This window comes from Apium graveolens, chromosome 2 (assembly GCF_009905375.1).
Source record: "Apium graveolens cultivar Ventura chromosome 2, ASM990537v1, whole genome shotgun sequence".
In the NCBI taxonomy this organism is placed as follows: domain Eukaryota; kingdom Viridiplantae; phylum Streptophyta; class Magnoliopsida; order Apiales; family Apiaceae; genus Apium; species Apium graveolens.
In genome coordinates this window covers 66,596,320-66,609,046 of record NC_133648.1, presented here as the reverse complement: position 1 = coordinate 66,609,046, position 12,727 = coordinate 66,596,320, and the positions used below count along the sequence as shown (strand labels likewise).

Here is a 12,727-nt window from a genome sequence, read left to right as displayed (position 1 = left end):
TAGATGAACAAGATTAATAAATAAGCTATGGTACTGGAAAAAACTTATTTATGGAGTCATATGATCCCAGTTTATACATCATCTAACTGAATTTATCAAACTAGCCAAGTTCTATAAAAAAGGATTGTTATTTGACTTCATTGAAACATTACAAGACTAGTCTCAGTAATAGCTTTTCATTTAAAAACTCCAACACTTGATCAGCAGCTCCTGATTCCTTTTCTAACAGTACCATTGATATGGTTATTCTGCAGGTTCGACACCACTAAGGATTCGCAATTGGACTAAGATGTGGGCACAATTTTTCAGCTGATCTCCTGCAGGTCTAGAGTTCTCAAACCACGCCCTTTAAAAATTGCTCCAGGAGGATTGCCACTGAAATTGTTATTTCCAAGATTCAATACTTGAAGAACTTTGCTCTTGTGTAGTAAACATGAAGGTATCTTCCCATTTAATCTATTGTATGACAAATCAAGAAGTGCGAGGTTTTTTGCATTGCATATGGACTCAGGGATGATTCCTGTCAAATTGTTCCTTGAAGCAGAAAAGAAGTATGCAGAACTAATGTTAAATCCAATGTTGGCAGGGATCGAAGAACTGAAATCATTGGAAGAGTAATCCGCATATTCATAAATTTTAGGTGGTATTGGGATTTCCCCAGTCAAATGGTTAGAGTGCAAGTCGAGGTAAGTTAATTTTGGAAGAACATAAGGTTGTTGGAGACTTGTTAACAGGTTATGAGAAAGATTTAAGGATGAGAGAGATCCTTGGCCTATACTCCAAATCCAGTTTGGTATTTCCCCACCAATTTCATTGTCCGACAGATCCAAATTTTGAAGCTTTGATTGGTTTCTTAGATTAGGAAATTCTTTAAGGTTGCAAGAAGCCAAATATAACAAGTAGACATCGGGAAGTAGATAATTGCTAGATTTGTTGGGACCTGTTATAATCGACAATCGGTTGTGGGAAAGATCAAGAACTTCGAGTTTGTCAAGTTTTTGAAAGCTCTCAAATTGTACTTTTCCAGAAAGGTTGTTATAAGACAGGGATAGTGATTGTAGTTTTTTTAGATCAAAAAAGGTTGCTGGGATAGGTCCATAAAGCTTGTTGCTACTTAAAGTAAGCGTTTCCAACTGAGACAATGAAGCACTTAAAAAATTATTCAGTACACCATCGAAGTGATTGAAATGAAGCAAAAACTTCTGCAATGATGGTAAAGCAAACAGAGATGATGGAATGCCTCCATTGAACATATTGAAACTCAGATCAATATGTACAAGATTATCAAGGCCTTCAAAGTGAGTTGAGGGGATTGGACCAGATAACTGATTATTAGATAAATCTATGTATGTCAAGTTCTTGGATTTACGTAGTGGTGGGATAATACCTGAAAATTTGTTGTATGCCAAGTTCAAACGAACAAGTTGAGTAAGCTTTGCCATTGATTGTGGGATTCTTCCACTAAAATTGCTTTGGCTTAAATCTATCTCATACAACCTGCCCATGTTACCAATTGACTCTGGCACTCCACCTGAAAAGTTGGTATTGTAGAGGAACAACTCTCGGAGGGATCCTTTTCGAGGAAATTCTGGCAGAGAACCCTTGAGCAGTTCATTGTATGACAAACGCAGAGTGTGAAGAGTCGGTATCTGCAAGATTCTTTTGGGAAACACTCCACTGAAATTACATGAATGGAGACTCAGAACGGTCAAGCTACTCAAGTTCGCAAAAGATTCTGGAAATGGAATGTTCAGACTGTTACCATCGATTTTGATCACTGAAAGAAACTGAAGTTTGCCAAAAGAAGAATCTATAGGACCAGTAATCTGACAATTTGTCAAGCTCAGAATTCTCAAGTTAGGCAGTGAAGATGAGATAGCACGGGACCAATCAGATCCTTGGCTTGACATATCAACAGAATCAAGATAAAGTTCAGCAAGTTGTGTAAGATTCTGAACGATTATGCTCAACCTTGGCTTTTCTATCTTTAAGGAGTAAGAATTAGAGAGATCAAGAACAGCCAACTTTTTCATTCGCGAGAACACGTTTGGAACTTGACCGCTAAATGAATTTGACAAGTTCAGATACACTAAACTGGTGAAATGTACCAATCCAGATGGGATTCGTGTATCATTAAAACTGTTTGAAGCCAAGTTCAACCTCTCGAGAAATTGAAGTCTGATTAAAGTGCTGGAAATGCTTATTTCACGAGTAATGCCTTCGTTATTGAGGTCTAAGCCAATAACACGACCACTAGCTTTGTTGCAAGTTACACCTCGCCATTTGCAGCAATTTTTTGTAGTCTGATTCCATTGAACTAGCTTGGTTGATACCGAAGAATCAAACGTTAAACTCTGTTTTAGCTGAAGCAACAAGCTTCTTTGAGAGTCTAGACATTGGCCAGAAGCGAATACACTTATCAAGCTGACTTGGACCAACAGTGTCAATAAAAGCCATGAATAATGTGTAATTTTCATAGAATAGTAAAATAGAAGGTGAAAATGAAGTAATGAAAAGTTGCTGAATGTTTTCACAAACACAAATGTGATAATATATGAATCTTGAATAAAAAAGAGTTGGATGTGGTTGTAAAAGATAAGTTCAAGATTGGTGTGATTCTAGATAAACCAGGGAAGACTTAAGATTAGGCAAATGGATTGCGAATAGAATAAAGAAAGAAATATAATGGTGAGGCTGCGCCACCATCTGTATCCTAATGGAGAGGGCACTGTACTTTGTCTTATTGTTTTTTTAGCAACAAGTTTTGTAGAATTGGTAGCAATTTGACAGTCTTGTGTTACTCGTGATTTAAACGGCACCATCTTTTACGGATAAGATAATAAACAAAGTCTGCATGGCTACTAGTTTTTGTGTAATTGTGTTTGCTGCATTTGTCATTCTAAAGACTAAATGCCAAGTAAAGCAGTTTCAGAACTATTTTCTAACCGTACATTTTGTTTGCTATCAGTGACAATTTTATCCAAAGATGTTTAATATTTTTGTATTTTTCAAGCATCATTTAATGAAGTCGGTAATAACCTTTAAATTTTGAAATATCTATGTTTCTCATATCAACTATATAGTCAGAAAACCGGTCTTTAAGTGAAAGAAGAGTTTCGTCAAATGGGGATAAAATCTTACAAGCTAAACTAATCATAATTAATTAAAAACTGATAAAAAATTATGAGAATTAAGGCAGAATATGCATGAAATGAGTTTCATATTAACTCTATCAAAATACTAGTTCATATTTCACAATTGATAATCAATTAAGTTATTCGTAACTTTTATTTTCAATTATAACTCTTAAATATTTAAAAACAAAAACTATAATTTTCACTTATACAATTTGTCATAATGAAAAAAGCTATTGATATTAAATTTTTTAAGGGGTTAATTATCAAACATATCATTAAAGTCACACAATGATATCAAGTTGATAACTGATCTCCACGGGGTCTCACTCTACTCACTAAAGTGAATTATTGATATCATTTGGGTCACTGCCGTTAAATCCATTAACAGAAAATGTTACGTTGATGATGTGGCACCTGTATGACACTACAATTGGATACATAATTTTTTTTATCAATACCCACACAATAACACAAGACATTTTTTCTTCCGATAAAAGGTTGGAGTTGTGCGATTGAAAGACCTAGAGAAGAAAAACCCTAAATCAAAGAGCTGAATCTATCGCTCTTACATGATCAAATCAAATTATCGTAAAAACCCTAAGGTATGATTAATGTCTTAATCTTTTTCCAAGTATGTGTTGCTCACATAAATAACATGATCATATATTCTTCTTTCTTATGTGCAATCATATATATATGCATATAATCGTACATGAAAAGAAAGCTTGTTTCCTGTGTGTAATCATACGTATATGCTTGTTTCGTATGTGCAATCACAAATAGTGGTTCTTGTATAAATCTTAATTAATGTTTATATATATTTCAGAATGCCTGTGTTTAGTGTTAATATAACACTGTACCATCATGGATACTTTACAAAACCTCCTTCTTTAGCGTATATAAATGGAAGTGTTGATGTTATCGAAGACATTGACCCTGATTTGATTACATTTTTGGATTTAGAAGAATATGCAAGAAAATACGGGTATGATCCGGGGTGCAAAGTGTATTTTAAAGCTGACGGACATAGTTTTGAAAATGGTTTCAGGCTACTTTTTGATGATGCATGTGTTATGGATATGACAAATTTGTGTTTACCTTTTGGCTTGATTGAGTTATTTGTTAACCATTCCACTGAAAAATCTGTTGTTGATATTTTACAAACACCACATCAATATGAAAATTATAATGATGATGAACAGTTAGGTAAAAATGTTGATTTGCACTTGGGTACTGATGTAGAAAATGAAGACTATGATTATATAGGTAGTGCTGAAGAGTACACGTGCAACTGACAGTGATGATACCCTTTGGAGTGAGGATGATGATCTTCAAATTTCTGATGAAGAACTAGTTGAATGTAGATAATTTTATAAGAGTGTTAAAGAACAAATGGCAAATGGAACACATAGGGAGGTTACAAGGGGGTTTCAATGAATACAGGTATTGATAGTGATGAGTCAGCCTTTAACAGTGATGAATTAAGATCTATAGATAGTTCTAATGAAGATGAAAATAGTAAGTGTAACACCCCCAGATCTGGGGTCAGGGATCCGGGTCGTCACGGTCATTCTTTCCATAATTATCACTTCACTTAATTAATAATAAATAACCTTATGCTGTGACCCCACACTAACACACACCACAACCCGTTATAGTCTCAGAGATGAAATTGAAATAAGTACAAGTCCTTGAATCCTCAATTAAAAGTTATTACAACCCAAAATGATTACTTGATAAATTTACAGTTAATTGCCATTATCTGCCACAAGTTATAATTATACATAATTGATTCTCAAAAGTAGAATGCCTGATCTACCAATAGATATACCTCTGCAGCTATAGCAGCTACAACATCAACGGGAAGACGCGGGACGCTTCCCACGCGCTTGCGCTGGGTCTGCTGGAGTCTGGCCATCTTTCATAACTGTTGTTGTGTGATGAAGAAATAAAGCAAGAGTGAGCCTTACAGCTCGCAAGATAATATATAGTGATAACAATAATACAAGTATCTAAATGGATACTTACTAGAATCCTTTATCATGTGTAAGGTAATTACTTACTGGATATAAGTTTTAAGGAAGATGAAGTTACCAATTACTTCACTGTACTTATACCATTTTAGAAATCTACTTGAACTACTACTGTTCAAAGTATAATAAGATTCACGAGGTCATCCCATGGATGAGACCACAAATAAAACTTGAATATATTTGATCTTTGAAATATTTTGAAAAGAAATGAAGTTACGAGATACTTCATTCAATGGATACACCAATAAAACTGTTTGACCCTGTCAATGCTTCGGCAACCACCCATTCGTAGCCTTTCGATCGAAATGCTACGGGTAGTGTTGCAGAATTATCCAACTGGATGATGAACTCATTACGGGAGTTTGTCGCGCCAGGAAGACCACTTACGATGATCGGTCGCAGTAGTACAACCCCACCATTTTCTACATGTAGAGGAGAACCTGTCGGATTTACTTGTCAACCGAATACTGGACTCCTAAGGAATGGACCGTCTTAGCGGAACTTCCAGGCCATTTGGGCCAATATAATAAGGCTGGGCCGGCGTCACTCGACCACTTACGCCACTCCTAGTTCAGATAAAATCCATGACTCTGAAACGTAAAGCTCGTCCCCACTTTCCCCAATTAGAAACTTGTTGATACGGCTCCACCAAGAAGTCGTATCTAGTTGGAAAGGAAAACTCACCGATATTTCCCAGGCGATGCCTGTTAATGGATTAACTTGTTCCAAGGATTTTACTTCCCGAGTGTTGGGTAAGTAATCAAAATTCTTTTATCAAGACAGCAACCTTGTTGCGAATATAAAACACACCACAGAGCCGGATCCCTCAGGTTTTGAGCGAGTATTTAAATCCCCTTTTTAAAAGGAAGATCTTAAATATATAAAAAAATGAGTTTTGGGATCCGCTCTAATTTTTGAAAATCATTTTAAAGACTCGAAAACACTTTAAAGAGTGTTTGGAATAATGCTGATTTAATAAAGTAAATCAGTCTCAATATAAAAGAAATATCTGAATATTATTATCTAAATAATATTCCCATAAAGAATAATTGAGGTAGAAGTTGGAAAACTTATATTGGAAATGAATAGTAAATAATCAAAGATATACTTATACGAAAGTAATATCTTTATTTGAATATCAAAAGTAAGTTTGATTATCGAACATTATTCTTTAATAAAGTAAAGAATATTAATAAATAATAAGCGGAGTCATAATACCTCGAATGAATATTATAAATAATATTCATTAAATAAAATAAAGGAGTCATACATCCTCAAATGAATATCCAATTAATAATCATTAAATAATATAAACTGAGTCATAAGCCCTCGAATGAATATTCGAAATGATATTCATTAAATAAAATAAATGAGACGTAAGCCCTCGGATGAATATTAAAGTAATATTCAAATAATAAAATAAAGATAAAGTTATCGAATAAACCTTATTCGATTAATAGTTTTGAAAACTATAACCATATATATATATATATAAAAATATATATTATTCTCGGGAACATCGACTCCCGGTTTAGAAATATGTTCACCTTTTATCCCCTATACTAAGGGTAAACTCAAATACCGCTTATCTCTAGCATAGGTATTATGCAACTATAAGCGTTTGAACCAACAGATATATAAACCAAAAATATAAATCAGGCATGCATATATACCATATCACATGCTACAATATATCACAAGAATTTGCTAATAACAAATATGCATTTATCGCAAGATCATGCATATACACATATACATCACAACAACAGTTATACGGGTAGAAAACTTGCCTGAGCGACTGGGGGTTACAATTGGCTCGGGACGAGTCTGGTAACCTATAAACAACAAGTAAGTTGGAATTAAACCAAAGTCACTTGTAAATCTATACTTTAACCAACTTAGACTCTAACGCTTGTTTTGCGCTTACTGATTCTCTTAAGTCACTCGAGTACCCTCGGCTCCACCATTTTTAATAATTTAACCATTACGAGTTTTAAGGCGATTCCTTCGCGAGTGTCTTAGCAACTGCCTAACACGCTTAACATAATTGTTTCATACATTAATTAACCCTTTTTGGTCTTTAACCTATGTTTCAAAGTAAGGCGAGGGGAAATGTTTCGTTCGCGAAATGCCGTTACTTAAAACAGTCGTTTCTCCTAAACCGTACATCAGAATCAAACGAACTACATATCAAAACGAAGCTCGTAACATGCACTATCTAAACATGGCAATGGTCAAAATCTAGCAGGGGGTTCTCGGGTCCTAATGTTATGAACAAAAGCAGTCTAAAGTAAATTGGACATTACGACGGCTATGTTTACTCGATTTCCCAATTTTATACCATTCCAATTCAATCATCAAACAACCCCAATCCATTCTTACAACCAAAGCCCATCCATATCACATTACAACAGCCCCAAATCAACTCATTATAATCAATTTACTTAATCCTAAAACTTGAATTTAAGCTATACTACATCCTTTAACCAAATCATAAGATTTCAACAATTCATTCACCACCATTCCAACCCAAACTCTAAACAAACAAGCTTCAAGCTACTCTTTACCATAACAACCAAAATCATCCTAATATACAAAGTAAAGCTAGGGTTTAGAGATGATATACCTTCCTTGAAGTGGTGTGAGTAGCTAGGAAGCCTTAGGAAGCCTTGAGGAGTCTTAGAGATGCTTGGATCTTAAAGGAAAAACAAGAAAAATCAAGTTAAAAACCTTGAAATCACTATTCATTGTCTTCTTCATTGGTTTCTTGGAGAAGATAGAGAATGAATTGGAGGCTTAAACTCATAATATAGCCATAACTATGCATAAGGAATACTAGAGAATTATCTTACCAATTTAGGAAGCTTGGATCTAGGATTTTGAAATTTCTTCTCTTTGAAAGTGTAAAAAGCCGAGAGCAAGTTCTTGGTGAAGAGAAATTGAATTTTTTTGTTTTGATGAAATGATTTGTTTTGGCTTGGTGGATGTAGTTTTGTTTTTGTTTTGGTTAATTATCGTTTTAGCCTTGAACTTTATGTGGTTCTAATTCAACCACATCTCCTTCCTCCCTATGTCATGCTTATGTCATCATGTGATGTCATCCTCCCCTCTTTGTCCTCTTCTCATTGGTTGGATGACATCATCCCCTCTAATCTCTTTGATTAACTTCCTAATTGTTTGCCTAATGACCGCTGATCTGTTATACGGTTCGCTTAACTTTTGTTTTCGTTTATCGTTTGAGGGATCATACCCGGGATCTTATTACTTAGGTTCCCTTAACCTTTCTCAATACATTATATTCCTTTTTATGATCCTCTATTAAAATCCTTGAATTTTAAATCCTTTTTATCCTGTTACCTTATACTTAATTCTTTCCGTATCTAGTGGATTTCCGGGAAAAATCAAAGTGTTCGAAATTGGATTCTGACGATCTTTACATACACTTATATACCATATAGAGTACTAATAAAATCTCAGAATATCCATAACAGAACCCCTACATAGTGTGGCATGAAAAGTTTTCTCATTCAGCTAAAACACTATTCATAAGGGTTACAAAAAGTTCAAAATTTTGGGGGTTATTACAGTCTCCCCTCCTTAAAAGGATTCCATCCCGGAATCAAATAGAAAACAAATGGGGGTACTTTTCTAGCATTGCGCTCTTTAGTTCCCAAGTTGATTCTTCCACATTATGATTCTGCAATAGTACTCTGACTAGCTTGATCACTTTGTTCCGAAGCACCTGCTCCTTCTTATCTATAATCCTTACTGGCTTCTCCACGTAAGTCAGATCTGGTTGCATATCCACCTGCTCGTACTCCACTATGTGTCTGGCATCCCGATGATACTTTCTTAGCATTGACACATGGAATACATTATGAACTTATTGCAAGTTAGGGGGTAAGGCTAGCTCGTAAGCTAACTTTCCAATCCGTCTTAATATCTCAAAAGGTCCAATGTACCTTGGGCTTAGTTTTCCTTTCTTTCCGAACATCATTAATCCCTTCCAAGGGGATACCTTTAGCAGTACTAAGTCCCCGACTTCATATTCCTTGTCCTTTCGGGCTAGGTCTGCATATTTCTTCTGTCTGTCTTGGGTTGCTACAAGCCGTCCTCTGATAAGATCCACTATGTCTTTGGTCCTTTGGACCACTTCGGGTCCGAGCATCTTCCGCTCTCCTACTTCATCCCAGTATAAGGGAGATCGACACCTTCTTCCGTACAGGGCCTCATAAGGCGGCATTCCAATGCTAGCATGAAAGCTATTGTTATAAGAAAACTCGATCAACGGCAAGTGATCTTCCCAACTTCCTTTAAGGTCTATTGCACAGACTCTCAACATATCCTCTAGTGTCTGGATGGTCCTTTCACTCTGCCCATCCGTCTGGGGATGGTACGCGGTACTCATATTTAACTTGGTCCCCGCACATTCCTGAAAGCTCCTCCAAAATCTGGAGTTGAATCTGGGGTCTCGGTCTAAGACAATGGACGCTGGGACTCCATGCCGCGTCACTATTTCCTTAAGGTAAATGTCCACCAGTCTATCGACTGTGTATCTCTCATTGATAGGAATGAAATGAGCTGACTTTGTCAGTCGGTCTATAATTACCCATATGGCGTCATGATTGGCTTTCGTCCTTGGCAAGCCTACAACAAAATCCATCGCTATCTGTTCCCATTTCCACTCGGGAATCTCCAGGGGTCGTAAAAGTCCACTGGGTCTCTGGTGCTCTGCCTTTACTCTTTGGCAAGTCAAACATTTGTTTACCCATTCTGCTACGTCCCTCTTCATGTTGGGCCACCAGTAATATTCCTTCAAATCCCTATACATCTTGGTACTTCCCGGGTGAATGGAATACCTTGAACTATGGCTTTCATCCAAAATCTCATCTTTAAGCTCTTGAACGTTTGGAACCCAAATTCGGTAAGAGTACCTCATTATCCCTTTATCATCTTTCTCCGTATGGATCTCTTCTCCAGTCATTGACTCTCTGCCCTCATTCATTATTCTTTCTTGGCACAATCTAATCTTTTCTAATAACTCTGGCTGCATTGATATCTTGAACAGCTTTTCAGTTCCGGTTCCGGTTACCTTTACTTCTATTTCCATTTTTTCAAAATCCCTGATTAACTCCTCCGAAGTCGTTATCATTCTGAGTCTTTCCTTTCTACTAAGGGCATCAGCCACCACGTTGGCTTTCCCCGGGTGATAGAGAATCTCACAATCATAGTCCTTGATTAGTTCTAACCATCTCCTCTGGCGCATGTTGAGCTCTTTCTGCGTAAATATGTACTTGAGGCTCTTATGGTCTGTGAAAATCTCGCACTTCTCTCCATACAAGTAGTGCCTCCAAATTTTTAAGGCAAAAACTATTGCCGCAAGCTCAAGGTCATGAGTAGGATATCTAATCTCGTATTCCTTCAGTTGTCTCGACGCATATGCAATCACCTTACCGTGCTGCATAAGCACACACCCTAATCCTTTGTGCGACGCGTCACTATATATCACAAAATCTCCTTTTCCGTCTGGCAATGCCAACACCGGGGCCGTTACCAACCTTTTCTTTAATTCCTGAAAACTGTTCTCGCATTTCTTCGTCCATTCAAACTTCTCTGTCTTACGAGTAAGTCGTGTCAAAGGGGCTGCGATCTTCGCAAAGTCCTGTACAAATCTACGATAGTAGCTGGCCAATCCTATGAAACTCCTTACCTCTGTGGGTGTGGTTGGCCTTTCCCAATTTGAGACCGCCTCTATCTTGGAGGGGTCGACCAATACTCCTTCTTTATTGATCACATGTCCTAAAAACTGTACTTCATTCCGCCAGAATTCACACTTCGAGAATTTGGCATATAACTGTTCCTCTCTGAGTATTCCTAGAGCTATCCTCAAATGCTCTGCATGTTCTGCCTCAGTCCTTGAGTAGATCAAAATATCATCGATAAAAACTATCACACACTTATCCAAGTACTTCTTAAATACTCTGTTCATTAAGTCCATGAAAGCCGCTGGGGCGTTGGTTAATCCAAAGGACATTACCAAGAACTCATAATGCCCATACCTGGTACGGAACGCTGTCTTGGAAATATCTTCGGGTTTAATCTTTAGTTGGTGATATCCAGTTCTCAGATCGATCTTGGAAAAATAAACAGCATCCTTTAGCTGGTCGAACATATCGTCTATTCTAGGTAATGGGTACCTGTTCTTTATGGTTAGCTTGTGCAACTCTCGATAGTCGATGCACAGCCTCATGCTCCCATCTTTCTTCTTAACAAATAAAACTGGTGCTCCCCACGGAGACACACTGGGTCTTATCATACCCTTATCCAAGAGTTCCTGCAATTGGATAGCTAATTCCTTCATTTCTAACGGGGCTAACCGGTAAGGTGCTTTTGAAACTGGCACCGTCCCTGGGGCCAACTCAATAGCAAATTCAATCACTCTATCGGGTGGTAATCCCGGAAGGTCTTGTGGGAATACGTCTTCAAATTCGTTGACTACCGGAATATCTTGTAAGTTGGGCACCTCCTTCTGCGGGTCCACCACATAGGCTAGGTAGGCCTCATTTCCTTTTCGTAGCATCCTTCTGGCCTGGGCCATAGTCAAAAATTTCTGCGTCTACCTTTTTCCTCTAAATATAACTTCTTTCTTCCTTGGGATATTTAACTTAACCTTCTTCCCTTTACAGTCTATCTGAGCATCATTGCTAGATAGCCAGTCCATTCCCAAAATTACATCAAACTCCCCTAATTTAAAAGGAATCAGATCAACACTAAAAGATTGCTCCCCTATGCCTATCTCACAGGCGGGGTGAATCTGGTTAACAGGAATAATCTCATGATTGACTATTTCCACTTGTAAGGGTTCTATCAAGGGTTCAGCCTTAAGTCTTAAATTACGCGCAAGGTCCTTTGATATAAAAGATTTAGTTGCTCCCGAATCAAATAAAACATTTGCACTGACTGAATTTAGAGAAAGGGTACCTGCTATCACATCTGAATCTTTCATAGCATCCTGGACTGTCATGTTGAAAGTCCTTGCAGTAGGTGGCTTATTGGAGGCAGCCCTGCTGGCTCCTGAAGCTGCTGGTTTGTTCATTGGGCATTCCCTCTTCCAATGACCCAGGCTTCCACACTGATGACAAGTGGTGGTTGGAATGACGGCAGGGGCTGACGAAGGGCATTTGTGAGAATAGTGGCCCACTTGCCCACACTTAAAGCAGGTTACTGGCTTTCTCTTACATTCCCCAGAATGCATTCTTCCACAAGTGTTACAGGCTGGCAATGGGGGTCGAGACTGGTTGGAATAGGACATTCTTGACTTCTGGCCGCTCTGGCTCACATTCACACTCATTGGCCGATTAAACCCAGTGTTCTTTCCCGGTAGGGATACTGCCCCTCGATTAAATCTAGTTAGGAAGCTCCTTCCTGCGGAACCTCCACCCATGCTCATACTTTTCCTCTTTATTCCCTTCTTATCTCTTTCCTTCTGCATCTGTTCACTTCCGGCTTCTACAATTGTTGCCTTTTGCACCAGAGTGGCATAATCCGTAAGCTCAA

At 37.6% G+C, this 12,727-nt stretch overlaps 1 protein-coding gene across 1 annotated transcript; it reads right to left on the bottom strand.

Annotated features, from left to right (window-relative positions):
* Nucleotides 1-305: 305 nt before the first annotated feature.
* Nucleotides 306-2,477, bottom strand: LOC141690438 (uncharacterized). The gene has a single exon (XM_074495244.1). It carries the CDS (start codon nucleotides 2,475-2,477, stop codon nucleotides 306-308), a length of 2,172 nt encoding a protein of 723 aa, XP_074351345.1.
* Nucleotides 2,478-12,727: the final 10,250 nt, after the last annotated feature.